This window comes from Emydura macquarii, unplaced genomic scaffold (assembly GCF_026122565.2).
Source record: "Emydura macquarii macquarii isolate MOO-44397 ecotype Brisbane River unplaced genomic scaffold, CSIRO-AGI_Emac_v2 contig_729, whole genome shotgun sequence".
NCBI classification, from domain to species: domain Eukaryota; kingdom Metazoa; phylum Chordata; order Testudines; family Chelidae; genus Emydura; species Emydura macquarii.
In genome coordinates this window covers 545,923-564,829 of record NW_027130866.1, presented here as the reverse complement: position 1 = coordinate 564,829, position 18,907 = coordinate 545,923, and the positions used below count along the sequence as shown (strand labels likewise).

The window sequence follows — 18,907 nt, the reverse complement described above, 5'->3', positions numbered from 1 at the left end:
CCCTTGGCGGGCGAGCCAGGCTGGGGCTTGTGTGGAAGTGGCATGAAGCTGGCTGGCTTTGGCAGGTCAGAGGGGGTCACTTCCCACGGCTTGGCTCGTGGCACGGCGCCCACAAGCTGCCTGCGGGGGGCTGGCCCTGCTTCTGAAGGCAGCGCAGCCCGGGCTGGTGCTCGGTAAGTCTTTCTTCTCCTGCTATTCCCGAGTGGGGCACACCCTGTGTCCGAGCAGCCGGAGGGGGCGGGCAGCGCGCTGTGGTGGTTATAGCTGGGAGGCAGGAGCCCTGGGCTCTGTTCCCAGCTGTCTCTGTAGCTCCCTGTGTGACCTCGGGCAAGTCACTTAACTTCCCTGTGCCTCAGTGCCCCCTCGGAGAAGTGCAGCCCCCTGTCCCCACCCAGCATGCTGTGAGCGGTGGGGAACGGTGCTATCTAGGCGGCAGGAGACTTTGCTAATCGGCGGTCCAGCTCCCCCCCCTTCCCAGGTTTGTAGGCTCTGAAATGGTTCGTCTGCTCGTAGGAGCAAAAATGTTTCGGCTCCTCCCTAGAGGCCTGTGTGATACACGGGGCAGCGGGGTGCTCTCCCCCTAGTGACCTGGCCCTCGTAACACCCCCTTTCTCAGGGCTCACTGCTTCCCCCTAAACACAAGCACTCGGGACTCGCAAGGAAGAACAATAGAGGGTTCCAGCTCTTGCGACAAATGTTGTGTTCATGTTGCAAACAGCAGAAGAAAGAGTCCCAAGGTTTGTTTTTTTTTTTTTATTCCAATGATTTCTCCAGCCTCCTACGCTGCCCCGTTGCTGATTCATTGATTCAGCCAGTTTAAATACTGGGAGGGGACATAGCAGCCACGCTCGGCTCCCACTGCAGCACTGAGGTTTCTGCAGCTCAACAGCTCCCTTGCTCTGCCAGATCTGAGCAGCAAGACACAGGGCTGGTAAGTTTCTTTTTCTTTTACTGTGCGGAGCGCGCTCACCCCAGACTCAGTGCGGCTTTTCAGGGACGCAGCTGAGGGACGTCAGGGCGTTCAGCCCATCTTCCAGTTCCTTAGGACAAAGTTTTGTTCTCATCCAGCAAACCGATTCCACCAAATGATTGTGAGAACAGACGTACCTAGAGAGGAGAAGTGAAAACCAAAGCCTCAGATAATGGTCCATAAAGAATGTGTGGGAAGAAAAAGTAAAGTAAAAGTTTCAGCCTGGTTGATTGTTAAAGGGGAAGGGGGCGTGTGTGTGTGTGTGTGTGTGTGTGTGTGTGTGAGAGAGAGAGAGAGAGAGAGAGAGAGAGAGAGATGTTCAGGCACTTTGTTTCTATTGTGGTAAGTTCTCTTCCTGACCAAGACAAAGGAATATAATAGTTTCCAGCTGGTTTTAATTAGCTGGTGCATGAATCTTTCACGTTCACTTTAAAGGGTGTGACATGAACAGCCCGTTTGATGTGCAGAGTGCTCGGTTATGTTTATAGGCTGCTTGATGTAAACTAAATTGTTCTCAGATGCAAACTGTTTCCATATGTAAACCAAAAAAATGTTACAGGCTTTAAGGGACTTTTTCCCTCTTGGAAGCAAATATTTTCCCAGGCAGTGATACAGAGTCCAGCGAGCAAGCCCTCCCCGTCCAGGCTGGGACGCTGACCCAGCACTTAGGCAGGTAACTGGGGTGTTTGCCAAAGCGTCCATTGGAGTTTCTGGAGTCAGTGCAGACCCCTGAGGAGCTGCCAAGGGCTGGAGATTGAGTGCTGTGCAGCAGGGGAGGCGAGGAAAGGGCACGTTTCCATTCTACGCTGTGCGGACTAGCGCCGTGAAGTCACGTTCTGGACGGAGGGGAGGTTGGGTCCGGCTGTCAGAGAGTTGGGGCCTGGCTCTGCCCAGGGACAGGTGGGAACAGCGGCAGTAAAGGTCAGGAGCCAAGTGTGGGCGGCTGGGGGCTCTGAGCGGATGCTGCAGCTCTGCAGATCCCCTGGGGCTGAGAAGTGGGGGGCTCCCCCAGCTCCCCTTAGCCAAGGGGCAGCGAGCCAGCTGCTGCCAGCCTGATGCACACACACACCTTTTGTCCCTGGGGCAGGGTTTGCCCAGGGTCTCCGGCCCCCTGGAGTCAGGAGGCGCTAGAGAAGTGCCAAGCGGTGCTTTCATTATCCCAGCGCTGGCACCCGCGCCCCACCCCGATCCCGAGGCAGCCCGACGCTGGCAGCACGCCAACGTGTCCGGCCTTCCTTCTACAACCCCGGCCCCCCGCCCCCGGAGCAGGGGCTGAGCGAAGGCTCTGTCTGGGCCAGGCCCCGCAGTGATCGGCTGCAGCCGCTGGGACGGGCTGCCTGGGATCACTGGCCGCTCTCCCCGGGTGGGTACGGAGAAGCCGGCCAGCCTCCTTCTGCCTGTCCTGCCCGGCTAGCTGCAGGCTTCAGAGCCCACCTGGCGGGAGCCACCGCCGGCTGCCCCCCTCCAGAGCCCCTGCCAGGCACTGGGGGCCTGGCTCCTGGTCGTTGTGCTGGGCACTGGCCCTTTGGGAAGGGGCCTCCGGGCCCACACCCAGCCCCATCTGGGAGGGTTCCCCCACCGGCTCTGCACGCCGGGGCTGGCCCCTCCATCCAGAACGGGCAGACCCACAGCTCCAGCCGCTCCAGAGCCGCTGAGCTGGGGCCGGGCCGCTGGCCCAGTGCGGGGAGCCCCTGTGTGTGCGTGGGTGGGGAGTTGGGCCCCCCGGCTCACCACAGGCTGGGGGCTCGCTGCTCAGCCCCTGCACTGGGGGTGCATGTGGGGCGGGGTGGGGCATGGCCTGCTCTTGGGGGCTCAGATGCCAGATCCCCCCCCGCAGCCCAGGGCCAGCCAAAGAACTTGGCTCCCCCAGTGGTGAACCCTGAACACAGGGGTGCTGTGTGGGAATGTCAGCAAGAGTCGCACGGAGCCTGGCGTGTACTGACGTGTTGTAGGGTGTGTGTCAACGCGCCTGGCCCGGGCAGCACAGTGCCCGTAGGCTCCTGTTCCCAGCCTGTGGCAGGGCTGTGACGAGTCTGTGTTGGCATCTGCTGGGCGCCTGGCGTGCTGAGCCAGCAGGGCTGCCTAGCGAGCAGTGGCTGGGCAGTGCCCGGCTCAGACCCGGGGCTGGGTTTGCTGCGCTGCTCCGGCTGGAATTATGCCGGCTCAGCAGCCCTGGCTCAACATTTCCAGTCATTACCCTAACCACCTCCGTGTGCTGCGAGCAAGCCTGCAGGCCTGGGGGCCGTGCCCAGCACCGCTGCTCCCGCCTGCTCAGTGCCGCTCGGAGAGGCTTTTGGGGCAGCGGATGCTGCAGGCCCGTTCCAGTGGGGAAGCTGCTGGACGGTGCAATTAATGACTCTGTTCTGGCAGGGCCAGGGGCTGTAATGAGCTCAGCTCCACTAACCCTCGTGTGGTGCTGCCGCGCTCCGTAAGTGTCATGTATTAGCATTAGCGGCTTTGCTCCTCCAACAGTCCCGGGGCTTGGCTGAATTTCTAAACCCCGATTAGATGCCAGCAATTGCTGGGTTGAGTTTTCCACTGGGCTCTGCTTCGGAGACATTCAAAAGCTGCTTCCAGCTGGACCAGCTCCTGAATGCTGCTCTGCTGGAGCACAGGAAACCGGAGCAGCGTTGAGTTGTGCTGCGGGGAGGCTGGGAGTGCAGCGAAGAGCTCTGCTGTGGGGCAGGGGCTGCCGGGCTTCCCAAGACGCTCGCTGGCTTTGCTCCCGTTTTGTTCCAGTCGGCCCTTTATTGGCCCAGCCTGACACGGAGGCTCCCAGGCCCCCACGAGAGCCCTTTCCCATCCCTCGGCTTGGTGGGACGTCAGCGGGGAGGTCGAGCCCTCCAGCTGGAATCTTCTCGGGGGAAAGGGGCTGGCTCCGGGAAGGAATTGTAGCTGTTTTTAGTAACATATACAAAATCTGTAGCTCAGAGCAGAGCATAACGAGGATCCTCCCGCCCCGTCCCCAGCCAGCTACGCCTCTGGGCACTGCATTTCTGACCGCGCAACTCCCACGCTGCAGCTGTGCGCACTCCAGATGCATCATGGGGATGTCATGCATCCTGGGGAAGCATCTGTCCTTGGGCACGCTCAGCGGCCACCGGGCTAGCTGGGCCACTGATCTGAGCCTGCGTGGCAGCTGCCATGTGGCTATTAGCATCCTCCCATTGAACCCAGGCTGTGACCGGGGGAGTCCTGGCCTTTGCTGTGGGCGAGCGGCTCCTGGTGTGTTGTCACCCGGGGAGAGGGGAATCCAGCGTCTTCTCTGCCCAAAGACCCCATTCCAGCCGGCGCAGAATCCCTGTAGCGTCACCCGCCGCGTCGTCCCTGCGCACTGGGGAGATGGGCCGTTCACAGGCAGGGCAGCTGTGACTGGGGCCATTGTGAGAAGTTAAAGGAAGTAGCATGCTCTAATGGTTAGAGCGGGGACTGGGCTGGGCACCACGGTGCTCACACTGACCTGCTGGGCCCTTGTGCCAGTCACACCCCCCCCCAGCCCCCATCTGTGCAGTGGGGGTAACCATGCCCCCGTCTGTAGAGCACTGCAGACCTGAGGATGTGCGCTAGCCCCAAAGGGCGGTCACTCCTTGTGAGTACAAATGTGTCTCTGGGGATCCCGCCTGTCTCACCAGCCAGCGCTTGGCATCTCTGCTTGAACGCTACTTTCCCGCCTGGCCCTGGGTTTCCCTGGGCTATTCTGTACATTGCACGTTAAGAAGCTGTTGCATCCATCACGCTGCAAGCTCCGCTGGCCTGGCCTGTCCTGTCCTGGCACTGGCAGCCTGCAGCCTGCTTGCCGTCGATGGGGCAGCGCGGAGGTTGAATGCTCTTTGTCTGTTTTGACTCCAGGGCCCATGGAGCCGAGAGGTTGGGTCCCGCTGCTCGTGGGGCTTCATGTCATCGGCCTGGCATTTGGCCAGTGTCCCGAAGAATGTCAGTGCTCCAAATCCGCCCAAGTGGAGTGTTCAGGCGCCGGCATCACCCAGCTGCCCAGCCCCATCCCGGGGAACGCCATGAGCCTGCAGATCGTGAACACCCGCATCGCTGCGCTGGGGGAGTCGCCCTTCGGCAACGCGTCCGTGCTGATCGCGCTGAGAATCGAGAAGAACGACCTGTCCCGGATCAGCCCCAGAGCTTTCCAAAGCCTCGCTGCCCTGCGCTACCTCAGCCTGTCGAGCAACAAGCTGCAGGAGCTGCCCGCGGAGCTCTTCCAAACCTTGGGGCGGCTAGAATCTCTGCTGCTCTCGGGCAACCAGCTCCGGCACATCCAGCCCTCCCACTTCGCCCAGCTCGGCAACCTCAAAGAGCTGCAGCTGCACGGGAACAGCCTGCAGTCGCTGCCCGAGGGGCTCTTCGACCCGCTGACCAGTCTCACCAAGCTCAACCTCGCCAAGAACAGCATCGCCGCCCTCCCGGCCAAGGCGCTGAGGAGGCTGCGGAAGCTGCAGGTGCTCCGGCTGTACGAGAACCAGCTGCGCGAGATCCCGGCCGGCGCCTTCGACAGGCTCCTGGAGCTGCAGGAGCTCGGCCTGCACCAGAACCAGCTCAGGCGCCTGTCGGCAGGGCTCTTCGCGCACAACGGCCGCCTGCAGAAGCTCTACCTGTCCAACAACTTCCTGGCAGCTTTGCCCCAGGGGATCTTCCTGCGCCTGCCCGAGCTCGCCAAGCTGACGCTGCACGGGAACGCGCTGAGAGAGATCGCCCCCGGGGCGTTCGGGCCCATGCCCCAGCTGCGGGAGCTGTGGCTCTACGATAACCAGCTCGCCGCCCTGCCGGCCTCTCTCTTCAGCAACCTCACCCAGCTGCAGCTGCTGGTTCTGAGCAGGAACCAGCTTCGCGCCATCTCCCCCTTCGCCTTCCAGGGCCTGGGCGAGCTCCTGGAGCTGTCTCTGCACAGCAACGCGCTGCAGGCCTTGGACGCAGAGCTGCTCCGCGGCCTGCCCAAGCTGCAGAACATCTCCCTGCAGAACAACAGGCTGCAGGGCCTGCCGGGGCAGCTGTTCCGACACGCCCCCGGGCTGCTGAGTGTGCACTTGCAGAACAACTCCTTGGAGACCCTCCCTGCCGGCCTCTTCGACCCTCTGGCCCAGCTGCGCGACGTGAAGCTGCACGACAACCCCTGGCGCTGTGACGACAGCATCCGTTCGCTCCAGGCCTGGCTCCGAGCCAATCGGCTCAAGGTGGGGGACAGCCCCCCCGTGTGCGCCCTGCCGCTCCTCGTCAGGGGGGCCCCCGTCGCGTGGTTTGACGAAGGGCACGTCTCTCCGGAGACCCCTCCTGCAGCCCCGACGTACGGGCCGCAGCCCACATCTACCGGCCGCCCGGAAACGCCGCCCACCGCCCCTCCGTCAGAGCCGGCTCCAGAGAAAGGGTCGCCCACAGCCTTCAGCCCCTCGCTGGCCGGCCAGCCAGGTGCAGGGACGGAGAGCGGGTCCCCGACCCGGCCGCCGGCCAGCCCTGGTGTCACCCAGGGGAAGGGGCTGTGGGGCCTGACGCGCCCGCAGAGCGGGGTGGTGATCGCGGTCATTGCACTGGGCTGCCTGGCCGTGCTCTGCACGCTGGCGGGGCTGGTGGCCTGCAGCCGTAAGCGGAGGAGCCGGGTCGTCCTGAGGAGAAAGACTGGGCAGAACAAGGCCTAGGTCAGGCACCGCGAAGCTCTGTGGGGATTGCGTTGGCATTGCAGAGCCACCCCCTGCCCTGCCCTGCCCTGCCCCCTCAAGGCACGGCCAGCGGGTGTGGGGCTGGGAGAGGGGGAGGATTTCAGTCCATACGCTGCCAGCGGGCCTGACACCCAACACAGCGACTGAGGCTAAATCGCCTTCCTCAAGGGCTAACCCAAACCCCTCACCCCGCCCCGTGGCCCCGCTGCGTCACCCTTGCCCCATGATGCCCATGGGCCCAGCCCCGGCACGGGCTCCCCCTGGCCTGCCATCCCCACGAGCAGCTCCCCCTTGGCGCTGTGCGTGGGGCGTTGGCTAGACGCATTGAACGCTGGCTTCTCCAGCAGCTCTGCCGCAGGGCGGGCGAGGGGGGTTGGCGTAGTCGGTCCCTGGCCCTTCGTCCCGCTTGTCCTGAGCTCCCAGCTCCGTCACCTGCGAGGGACCAGGGCTCCACTGGGGAAGGTCCATGGGCCGGCGCCAAGCAGGGCCGACCTGACGCCCCCAGTCTCTGAGCTCCCCCCAGTTCCACGCCCCCGGGGTCTGATAGCCCCAGCCTGCCGTCAGGGCCAGGGCAGGCAGCGAGCCGCCCCCACTCCCAGGCCGTGTGGCCCCAGAGCTTTGCGGACCGGGTGTGTGCGGCCAGCTGGGCTCGGCGGCTAGTGCGGCGCTCAGTCACGGCGGGAAGGGGGGTGCGGCGTGCGTGGCCCCTGAAGGGAGGAGGAGGAGGAGGGTGAAACCCTTCCCGCTACCCAGCGCCTCGCTCCCCCAGGGCCCGGGCTGCTCCAGCCAGGCTTCGGGGTTGACCCCATAGACAGAGGGAAACCGCGACATCAGCATCCAGGGCTGCTCCTGGTGGGCTCCGTCTCTAGGGCCGAGCGAGTCGGAGCTGCGTGAACCCCGGGGCTGTGTGGGACTCCTTTGCTCCTGGGCCTTGTTCCCCGGGTTGGGGGCGGTGGCTGAGGGGCATGGACCCTCCTGCAGAACCACTTTCCCTTTTCAGTTTGCTGCCTAGCAATGGCAGCCCGGCTGAGGCCCCCAGCCGACTCCATTGGGGCTGGCGCCCGGCCCTCCTGGGACAGGCAGCGGGAGTGCCCCCCTCCCTCCTCCGCTCACGCGCCTGTCGGCCCCGGGGCAGAGCCGGCCTGCAGAACGGGCATGCCATCGTACCGCCCGGAAACTCAGGAAAAACGTGGCAAAAACCAAGCGCCTGGTGTCCCAGCAATGCTGCGGCCCGACACCTCGGCTGGCTCGGCGCATGTCTGCTGTGCTGTAAGGGGGTGTTTCCCTGTGCAACCGCACCACAGGCTGTTCGTTATGGAGCATAGACTAGCCCAAGGCAGGGCCCGGTGTCTGCGTCTCCCCAGATCACCATAGCACTACACTCCCCATGCTGCTGTCCCCCCATTTCCAGTACGGGCTGGAGCCCCTCATCTACCACACTAGACATGCACAGTTAGCGCCATCTCCCCATCCATAGCTGGAGTGCTGACACCTGCCCATCATCCTGACCAGGATGGGCTCAGTGGTTCCTTGTTCTCTCTCATTCACCCGTCTGTATCCACCTGTCCTCTCTTGACAGATACTTAGAGTGTGAGCCCCTTGGGGCAGGGACCCTCTGTTTGCTCTGCATTTGTACAGTGCCTTGCGCAATGGGGTCCTGGCCCATGGCTGGGGTTCCTAGGTGCTACAGCAATACAAAGAATAAGTAACAATAAAATATCACTGAACCAACCAAACTCTCCTCTGTCTGTGAACAGCAAGAATGTGCGAATCGCTAACATCTCCTCTCACAACCTGTGCCGTGAGAACCAGGCAGCTCTGTCTACCCCGCACGCACAGAGTGACTGGTCTGGTCCTTGGTCACAGACTCCGCTATCTGTCTGATGTTCTCAGGAGAGCTGCGGGGGGTTGGTGTAAACTGGGAAAGAACCACGGAAGCAAAACCTCCAGGAGCAGTGTTTAGAAAGCTAGGCCCAGAATGGGACAGTGGTGCTGCTGACTGTAAGTCCCAGGTAACCCCACGGACCTTACTGCATTCACTCTGGATTTACACCAGAGTCACTGAGGCCAGAGTCTGCCCCTCCGGGTCAAAGTCTGACATGCACTGTGTCTGCCGTGGGCGTTTACTCCAACAGATGTGTTAGTGGCAAGAAGATGCTGGGGAAGAGCCCAGGCTGACGGCTGGCGCTGCCCCAGAGTGGGGCTGGGCGTGACCTTCCAGCCAGCAGCGTAACACGACAGCTGGGCTCCTGTCCATGCCCGTTGCTCTGCCAGGGCCCTCCTTTGGAACAGCTTCTCGCCAGTTTGGGCCTGCCTCAGTTTCTCCTCCTTATGCTCTGGCTGAGCCTCTTGGACCATGCCAGATTCTTCATTTCACAGACCACAGCCCTGCGTCCTGTCAGGCCATCCGCCCGCTTTGCTGGCGTTCCTCCTCGTGTTCGTAGCTCGGTGCTGGGCTGGCTCTGTTCAGCTAGCAAAGGAGGGGGGAGCTGCTCCGAATAACAGGCCCTGCTGTCACTTCCCGCGGCTGATTCTCCTCCCCAGGGCTGCCCCCAGCCACGTACGCTGAGTGAGCCTGGCGTTCCTGTTGCCACTGTCCAAGCTGCATGGAAGCTCTGCAGGGCGGGTGCCCGGTGTGGCTAACGAGAACGCAGCCCCGTACTATGCTGCACATAAATGCTCGCGGTGATTCCCGCCCTGCTCACATGCTGCTCGCCAGCTCCTCTGCAGCTCGTTACACACAACTCCCCTGAGGAGACCAGTGAGTTTTGTTTCAAAGCCAGATTCCCTCCCCCAAACCCTAGGTATGGCTGAAATGCTGGTGGGGGCGGGGGGGCTGGCTGACTCGAAAGCATTGGCCGTGAGCTGGGTGACATGGACCAGGGTTTCCCTGACTCCCCTCCACTCAAGATAGGTGTGGCGCTCTGCTAGGATGCCCGGAACCGTAAGCCAGTGTTACCTCTTTGTTTCAGCAAGCGCAAGCTTTGCCGGGACTTACCTGTGTGTCCGCTCCCTGCTACCACAGGCTGGCTGCCACCCCAGCAAACTCCTCGGGACTCGGCCAGCTGAAACCTTGCTGGTAACATTCAGTGAACCGAGCTCCCTAGAGACGCCGCTCTGCTCTCTGTGGTCCCACAGAAATTAACCACTGCCGCTGTCGCCAGAGAGACTGCACACACACACACGCACCCCCAGCATGTGAGGGTCACTGAGGACTCACGCGTTACTTCACTGTCACAGCACCGAGACGGATGACAGTAAAACTAACACCTTTATCGCTAAAGCGCAGAGATTGAAGTGTCTCTAAGCAGAGATAACAGACACTGAAAAGAGCATGTTTTGTTTTATTTTATTTTATTTGTAACCAGTTGCTGTTTCTAAGTCTTCACTGGAGCAAGCTACAATCTTCCCTCAACAGCTTCATCGCTTCCATCCAGTCACCTGCATCTTTCTGCCCTCCCAGCAGGGGAGGATCCGCTATGGCAGGGGGCTGTCCCCAGGGGACCGGGGAGGCGGGTTCCCACCCCCAGCTTTTCATAGACCAGTGGGCGGCTCTTGCTGAGGGGTTCCCTTGATAGCAGGTTGTCCCCGGCTATCTGTGCAGACCCTATGCTGTCTCCCTCCCTGGCCGGTGAATTTGCTCCTCCGGGTGGCTTAGGCACTGTTCACCTTAGATGCAAAGGTTCTTCCAGTGTCGCTGTGCACAAGCAACGTGGAAGACGCAGGCAACCAGACGAACCAACGTTCCTTTGTCTAGGTGAGGTGTGTGTGCCCACTGCCTCCAAAACACACACACACACACACACACTCTTCCAGCCCAGCCGTGCGGCCGTCACGCAGTGACAGCAGGCGCAGCAAGACCCCAGTTTTCATGTGATGCGTTACTCGATACATGTTTGCGGTAAGTGATATTGTGGCCGGTCGGGTGATTCGATCGCTTATTCGCTGGGGTTCAGCGCCCGGGTCTCTCCCAGCGGCGTCAGGCCCCTGGCTGTCACGACAGGACAGTGGCGCCCATCGGTGTGTCCCTAGCGCAGTGGCAGCCTGCTGGGAGAAGCGAGCCCAGCTATGCCGACGCGGCGGCACCATGGCAGAGACCTGGGTCAGCAAGACCCGCTGCATGCAGAGGGCGTCGCCCCGGGACGGCAGGTGGCTCTCCTAGCGTTGTTCCCCCAGCACGGCCGGGCAGCCCCGTACGCTGCCAGGCCTCCACGCGGGCTCTGCTGGCGGAGGCTGCACAGGAACGGGGGTGATGGGGGCGCTGAGCAGGTCAAAGCCCAGCTCTCCCGGCCAGCTCTGGGGTTCTGCTGGCTGCTTGCGGGTGCCCCCCTTTGTGCCACAGCAAACCCCAGCTCCTGGTGGCCTGTGTGTGTGCCAGCAGGAGAGTGTGTGTGTGTGTGTGAGCGCGCACACGTGCTGATGGGCTCTATGGCAGGTACTAAAATATAAAGGGCCAGATTTCCCCCTTCTACACACACACACTGGTGTCAATCAGGAGTGACACCTCTTCCCCCCCCCACCCCGCCGCTGGGCTTGGCCCAGTTACCTGGGGATTTAAAACTGGTGTAAGAGAAGGGGACATTTCTTCATGAAAAGGAGACCCAGACCCCGCCTGTGGGTTTGCTTGCCCTGAGCTGCTGTCAGACTAGCCATGGGCGTCCCTGGACACGCTAGGGCGCAGACTGGAAGAGGCGGTGTTGGAGAACGGCCAGCCGGTGAGGGTTGTAAGGCGCCCTTGTCGCAGTCCCTGTAGCTCTGGTGCACGTACAACATTCACGTGGTGATTCCTCCCGCAGACCTGCCCTTCTGTTCTTATTCAGAGGCCCTGGTTTTCACTTGGGCATGGACACCCGCGGGAACATGCTCCCTGTCTGGCGGTTCAATGCCGGCCTGGTGTGCGCTATCACCTCTCCTGTTAACGTGTGACTGGCCTGGTCACTCTCAGAGCTGGTCGCACGTGGTAATAAGCTGAATGTAAAGCTGCTTATGTAAGTGCTGAACTATTTTCTGTTTCTTAGCCAAGCGCGCTCCCCACCCGCCCAGGGCCAGCTGCTGAGCTGCTGTGGCTCTGTGCAATCCCTCTGCAGCCTGGTGAGCCACTGACGGCAGTGGGGACATACTGGGCTGGGCCAGCTGAGGGGCTGCCTGCAGCGTCTAAAACAGGCGAGGGAGGAGATTAGTGTTAAAGAAACTCAGGTGCCGGGGGCCTGGCTGACCCAGGGCCTTGGTGAGGGAAGCAGGACCGTGTCATGTCGAGCTGACAGCACCCCATTGCTATGTGACGGGGGTGAGTGGGCGTGAAATGGGCTGGAGACCGCGGTGCCAGGCCCGATGGAGACTTTCATTGCCTTTCGCTTGCACCCCTGTCGCCCTGGAGTCGTTCCTTTGCCGTCCGTGGCACTACCGCTGACTCCCACCTGTCTGAGCGGAGGGGACTCCGCTGCACTGGCGCTTCTTAGACCTTTCGTCCGCTATCCCCTTCGCCCCCCACCCCGGGAACTGACCCATCATATGACATGGGGCTGGGCGGAGTCCACAGGGGCAGAACTTTCACTGAGCCCATCAGAGCTGATAGGAATTGGCTGCTTCGCGTGAGCTCCCCTGACAAAGCACTGAATGTGGCTGTTCCTTCTCTCCCTCTGCAGCGAGAGACGCGTCCCACCTTCCATGGCCCAGTCTCATTCCTCAAAGAACAGGCGCTAAGCGGCCCTTCAACACAGCCCAACGGGGCCGGGGCTGACTCTGGATCTAGCAAGCCAGCTGCGGAGGGTTAGCGTCTTACGTGACTATGGCAGAGGTCAGTGAAAATGACACGTTTTGTACATTAGCTTTTGGGCACCCGGCCATCAGGTGGCTCCTGTCCAAGCGTTCCACCCTTACCTGATAACTTCCTCAGGTGTGTGACCTTTTCCCAGCTTTACTCAATACAACTCCATCCCGCTACTTTAGGCAACCGATTTTTCTTGGCCCTTGAAGGGGCTCCCTTGAGCGAGAACTCACGGGTGGCCGGGAGGACAGGCGCTCGCCGGCCAAGAGCTCCTCCACTCTCTCACGCCACTCCGGCCTGGGAGCTGGATGTGAGACTAGACTGTAGACAGGGGACCCGGAGGGCTGCAGGAAGCAGCGCTGGCTGCTCAGGGGACAGCCTGTGTCTTTCTGAACTCTGGCCGAGAGCCCAGCCTGGCACTGCTGGAGAGGATGTGAAACCAAACCCTTAAACCCCGGTGGTTTATTAAGAAGCCCATGGAACTTTCTGCAAGATCATCAGTGTTAGTGCTGGGTTCTGGCCTCCCTCCTAATGCCTGGCGATGGGGCCAAGCTGTGCAGCTGGTTAAAAGGTCTTAGCAGAGAAACTGGGGTGTGGTCTGGATCTGAGCTTCTCCAGGGTGTGCGGGAGGTGCAGTTTGTCTCTAGCCATTACATTCTGCATCCCTCTCATTTCCCCTTCGGTATCAACAGCAGAAGTCATTGGTCACCCTCGCTCCTAAACCGCTGGGCAGTGTTCTTGTGTCAAGCAGCTGCTGCGTTCCACCCCAGGGATGGCTGCATTTTGGGGATGGGTGACGTGATCCCTTTATTGTGCAGGCAGTTTGTAAAAAAAAAAAGCTTTGAGATCCTCCCAGCTGAAAGGTGCTACATATGCATCAGATTTTTATATTCTACCCACTTTGCCTGGCTCATTCTTGAGTGAGCTTCCTTGAAGTCACGGGGGAATGGAAAGGTGTTCCTGGTTGCCACTAACAAGCACACTAGTGTTTTAAGAAGGGCTGATACGGGCTGTTACAGCAGCTTGACCCTGTCTCTGGACATGTTGGGTCAGAATCATCATGACGCTCTTTGGTTTCCTGAGACGCACTGCACTGATCTCGGCTCCTGCCGCCACGCTGAGTCTCTTCATTGCACTCTGGGGGCACAAGATGTCCAGGCTAAGCAGAAATCGCTGGCCCCGCACAATGAGGAACTGCTCGCTCAGCTGTTTCCATGTCCGGTTCAGTAAACACGCTGCTATTTGAAGGGGCTTCCCATATGTAAATCCATCCTGCGGGGAACCTGCGGAATCGCTCCTGCTGCCTGGCCTGGCTCGACGGTGGGTGTCTGCATTGTTACTCCTGTCCAGGTGCACGGGCTCTGGGGTTTGTTGGCAGCAATGGGAACTTTTGCAGCTGCTTTTGGCTTTGCATGAAAAACAACTTGGGTAACGGAGCTACAAAGGGTGGGTCAAATTCAGCTGTGTTGCACTGGTGAAAATCCAGAGTCTCCCTGATAAAATCAGTGGCATCACTCCAGGTTGACATCAGCGCAGTGGAGAGCGGAATCTCGTCCGTGTAACTAATGCATGCTTTGGGATACTGCAGATAACAGCTGTGTTCTGGAGGCTACTCATTGCTCAGGGGTCGGAAATCTCCGGCGCTGTCAGATTCTGTACAGACTAGGAATAGGCATCGGGAAAGTCAAATATCTCCCGATATTGGCCGCAGCTATTCAGCTCAGCCACCATTGTCTGGGGAAGGGAAAGGCGGCTCAGGGCCCACCATGTACCCACAGCTTGGGGAAAATGTGAAATGGTTGGTGGTTTTGTCTTCAATGTTAACTGGTTTCTGTCAGTGTGAAAAGCGCTTCCTAGGGCAAGTGTGAGCATCCCTCTTTCCAGCTGGGCGTTGTAGCCCTGAGGGCTAGGGAGCCACAGGAGTGCAGGTGTGTGTTTGTACGTGTGCTACGGGACGGATGTGTGTGTACTGCTAGCTAACCAGCCAGATGCGTGTGCAAGTCAGGGCTGGTGCTAGCACTCCTGGCAGCGCACGTACAAAGTTAGGCCACTTTGCCTGTGCACAGATACACCCTGACAATCTCCCGACACGTTTGACTCTGACGTGTGCATAGAAGGGTCGCACAGCCACTTCACCAAAAATCCGTCTAGTGTATCGTTCTGTGACAGACCTTTCCCAGTCTGTCTGGGCTTAGCTTTCAGGTATGTACCTGCGAGCCTGTGTCTGCAGAATTGTGCACCTACTTTGCGCACACACTGCTACCCGGGTGTTCTGATCTGTGCACACGCCTGGCTAAATAAGTGCCTGGTGTGCCAGCAAACCACGAATTTCCACCTGCACATACAAGGGTCCTGACACAAAGCAGGCGCATCCCTGAATGTGGGCCATGCACGGAGACCTGTTTACGTAAAACCAGGCCTAACGAGGCAGAGGTCGGCATCTCTCCGTTAAAGTCAGTGGAGCTACACTCATTTACACCTGGCTCCCTGTCCCTGGAGGTTCGGCAGACACTCCAGAGTAGATCAATTCTACACAGCGTCCCTTTTGCTAAGGGTAGGGTGATGAAATCACGTACTTCAGAGCGGCAGGTGCCTTGTCACAGAAGAGGTAAGTCAGAACGTATGAAGTGTCTCACTGGGTCTGCCCCGGGTGTGTAATGAGCCCCAGTTAGACGTTTACTTGGGGCGCTGAGAGCCATTGAACCGAACTGTCAACCCTGGATAGGAAGGAAACCAGGTCAGGCCAGGGAGTGCGGCAGCGCCCCAGGTCCAGCACTTACGCGTTTACTTTAGCGCCTGTGACTCCCCCCTTCCCGCCGGCTCCCCAGACATGCGTGTTCACGAGCCAGGAGGCCGAAACACTCTTCCACACTCCTCTCAAAGCCCAACAGCAAGTCCATCCTCATGGGGCCAGGCACAGCTCTGGCGCAGCGGTGTAAATCCGAAGGAAGGCGGCTGACTGGGCGTGACGCCAGCGTAATTCCCTTGAGAGCCGCGTCTGGCCCTGTCAGCAGTAAGCTGAGGCTCATTCTCTCCGCTTGGCCCCGAGCCCGGCTGTGGTTCTGCTGCAAGCTCGCACATGGCTCTAATAACAAACACTGCGCGAGCAGGCGGCCAAGGAGACGTGGCAGAGACCAACGCCGCTGCTTGGAGGAGAAGGGAGGCCTAGGGCCTGGGGCGGGGTCCTGGGCACTGAATCTCAGCCCTTGTGGACACACACGGGTGCCGGCTGCTGCACATAAAGGTGATAATCCGACGAATACTTGGATGTTTATGGCACCAGTTGTGCGAGCTGCTCAGAGCTCTCTGCTAAACCCTGGCCCTGATCCTGGCTTCCGTGTGAACACTCGGCACGGCTGAGAACTGGGCCACTTACACGGCTGGGATCACACAGCCCCCACCTGGACCCACTCCAGCCTTTGTCCCTTGGGAAAGACCGTGCAATGGCTCCGTGGTGGAGCCGGGAGTGGAACCTCGGCGTGCTCCTACCCCTGCCTCTCGCTGCTGCCTGGCCGGGAACCGTGTCACTTCTCGGAATGTCTTTGTCAGCACCTGTCTGTAACGTCCTATCGGGACCCAGGCCTGCACCCCCAAATCCTGCCGCTCCCCCACCCGGCTGGCAGGAGCTGCCTGCCGTGGGAGCACTCGGGTGGGGGTGGCTGTGCAGGATTTTGACTTGGGAGCTCATGCAGGGGCGGGGCACCCAGCGTTTGCCTGCGCGGGGGGGAGATTTTGCGGGTAAAGCCGGGAGATCCCCCAATCCCAGCTCTCCTGCGGCAGGGATTGCAGGGGAGAAGCCATTGCTCATGGCGGTAGCCATGGGACCCCAGTAGAGATCCCAGGTGCTTGCCCCACCAGACAGCTGTTACCCAGAGCAACGTTTGCCGTAAAGGAAACGCTGCAGCCTCTGGTGAGCTGCTGGCTTCTGTGACTTTTCCGGCCCATGCCCCGGAATCAGGGGCATTGCTGCAGAGCTGGACGCGGCCACGTCCATCTGGAGAGAGGCCGTGTAAGGGGCTATTGATCTGTGTGTTTTTCTCCAGGGCGGGATGATGTTTCCCAGACCCCTGCTGCTGTGTCTCCATGCCCTGCTGCTGGACAGGTTTGCCCACCTCTGCCCGCCCCCCTGCCAGTGCTACGATGGAACGAAGGTGTTCTGCTCTGGGGCGGAGATCCGGGACATCCCAGAGGGCCTGCCAGGCAATGCCACTCAGATCTTCTTTGTGGAGACCTCCCTTGCCGCCGTCAGGAGCGGCGCCTTCAGCAACAGCAGCAACCTCACCAGGCTGGTCTTCCTGAACAACCCGCAGCAGGCGCTGGAAGCCGGTGCCTTTGGGGAGCGGTCCAGCCTGGTGGAGCTCGAGGTCTCGGGCTGCCCTTTGTCAGCCCTGAGCAGCGAGGCCTTCCGCAGCCTGCCGGCGCTCCGCAAACTCCTCTTCAGCTTCAACGCCCTGCAAGCCCTGGAGCCGGGCCTCTTCACCCACAGCCCCGGCCTGGAAGCCCTTCACCTGCAAGGGAACAGGATAACGGCCCTGCCCCCCAACGTCTTTCACCCGCTGGCGGAGCTGCAGGCGCTTGACCTGTCTCACAACCCCCTTGGCGAGGTGCCCGAGAGGCTGTTCGACCCGCTCGCCCTGCTCCAAGTCCTGACGCTGAGCAACATCAGCCTCACCCGCCTCCCGCGCGGCGCCTTGCGGCACCTGACGCACCTCCAAGAGCTCTCCTTGGACAGGAACGCCCTGGCGGAGCTGCCCCCCGGGGCCTTCTGCAAGCTCACCGGCCTGCGGAGGCTGCACCTGCAGCACAACGCCCTCACGAGCCTGCCCCCCGCCATCTTCGCCCCCCTGCTGAACCTGGAGTCCCTAAACCTGGAGGGCAACCGCCTCTCTGCGCTGCCCGCCGGCCTCCTCCGGGGCACCCCCAAGCTGAGCCAGTTCTTTGCGGCCTCCAACCGGCTCCAGACCCTCCCTGAAGGGATCTTCAGCAGCCTGGTCCAGGTGCGCACGCTCGTGCTCTCGCAAAACCAGCTCACGCACCTGCCTGCCGGGGCCTTCCACCGCCTCTCCAGCCTCACCACGCTGCAGCTGGCTCACAACCACCTCACGGCCCTGGCCGGGGACGCCTTCCACAACCTCAGCCGCCTGAGCGTGCTGGACCTCAGCGGGAACCGCCTGCAGGCGCTGCCCGAGGGCATCTTTGACTCCGCTAGCTATTGGCTCACCGCCGCCCTCAACGACAACCCCTGGGCGTGCGACTGCCGGCTGGCCTATCTCGCCGACTGGGTGCAGACCTCGGCCACGCTCCTGAACGCTCAGGCCTTCTGCGCAAGCCCTGACTACTTGAAGGGCTGGGCCCTCCTCGCTGTACCGCCAGAGCAGCTGGTGTGCCCGGCTGAGCCAGACCCGCCAGCCTCCTCCTCTGCCCGGGGAGAGGCAGGGACAGCCCTGGCCCCGTGCACCTACAGTAACCCCGAAGGCACCGTGCAGCTCGCCTGTGACCCAGCTGCTTGCCACCAGCTAACTGTTCATCTCCCCCCAGAAGGGGGACTGGCACGCAATAGCACCTGGGTCCTGAACTCCGGCTGCGGCACGGTGAGGGTCTGGGTCACCATCCGTGCGGAGCAAGGAGGGGCAGGGCGGGAGGAGGATGCTCCTCCTCCCAAGATCCATCCTGAGCCCTAGACCGGAGCGCTCCCATGGGTGGTGCCATTGAAAGTCACAACCAGAGCAATTCTTCATCTTGTTTGTCCCCTGCATTTATTGTCGCCAGCTGAGAGCCAGGCCTTGTTCCCGATTTAAATACAGCTGCATGTAGCCCTTGTCTCTCCAGTGTCATCAAACAAATGCTATTCCTGGGTGAAAGCTTCCCACAGTAAAGGGAGTGCAGCTGCTCCCAGGGCGACTCTGCTTCCTAAGGCATGGCTGTAAAGCCGACCCGGGCAGGGCTGTAGCTAGCCGGGGGATCTCCGCATACAAGCAGGGAGGGGGTCTGACTCTGACCTCCCTTTCACTGGTGTCGATTCGGAGTGATGTACCGCATAGCCAGGCTCAAGGCACTAGCTCCAGGGGCACCAGGGTGTTTGTGGTCTACACCAGCCGTAAGCCGGCAGGGACGAACGCCAGAGCACGCTGGGGGTGGAGTGGGGACAGAGATGTGGGGGTTCAGTGAGCAATCCTCCTCTCCTTCTGCTCAGCACCGCAGGAAATCCGGCCCAGGTCTCCAGCTGTGCCACAGAGGCCCCCCAGTGAGTAGGGGTGTCACGCTGTCTGGAGCAGTTCGCACCCACCCCAGCCTGGCGCTTTGCTCTGCAGTCAGACTGCAGTGGCCCAGTCCCCAAGGGGAACTCCTGACGCACTGTGACAATCCCCATGGGCAGTGCAGTCTGCCTCGCCATCCAGGCAACACTTGGTGATACACGGTCACCTGCACTGGAGACCGCACAACATTCAGGTTGCTCCCAGTCACTGAGCGCCGGTCACGTTGTACCTTCCATCTCGCACCACAGACAAC

At 60.9% G+C, this 18,907-nt stretch overlaps 2 protein-coding genes across 2 annotated transcripts; both read left to right on the top strand.

Moving 5' to 3' along the window:
• Positions 1–865: 865 nt before the first annotated feature.
• Positions 866–8,352, top strand: LRRC15 (leucine rich repeat containing 15). The gene is made up of 2 exons (XM_067542862.1): positions 866–931; positions 4,820–8,352. The coding sequence occupies exon 2, from the start codon at positions 4,825–4,827 to the stop codon at positions 6,607–6,609; it is 1,785 nt and encodes a 594-aa protein (XP_067398963.1). The 5' UTR covers positions 866–931; positions 4,820–4,824; the 3' UTR covers positions 6,610–8,352.
• Positions 8,353–13,688: 5,336 nt separating this feature from the next.
• On the top strand, positions 13,689–18,208 carry CPN2 (carboxypeptidase N subunit 2). Its single transcript, XM_067542861.1, has 2 exons — positions 13,689–13,717; positions 16,441–18,208. The coding sequence occupies exon 2, from the start codon at positions 16,447–16,449 to the stop codon at positions 18,076–18,078; it is 1,632 nt and encodes a 543-aa protein (XP_067398962.1). The 5' UTR covers positions 13,689–13,717; positions 16,441–16,446; the 3' UTR covers positions 18,079–18,208.
• Positions 18,209–18,907: the final 699 nt, after the last annotated feature.

What these genes read in the sequence shown, in the direction of transcription:
- LRRC15 (XM_067542862.1), top strand. Translation starts at nt 4,825, where the DNA reads ATGGAGCCGAGAGGTTGGGTCCCGCTGCTCGTGGGGCTTCATGTCATC.
- CPN2 (XM_067542861.1), top strand. Translation starts at nt 16,447, where the DNA reads ATGATGTTTCCCAGACCCCTGCTGCTGTGTCTCCATGCCCTGCTGCTG.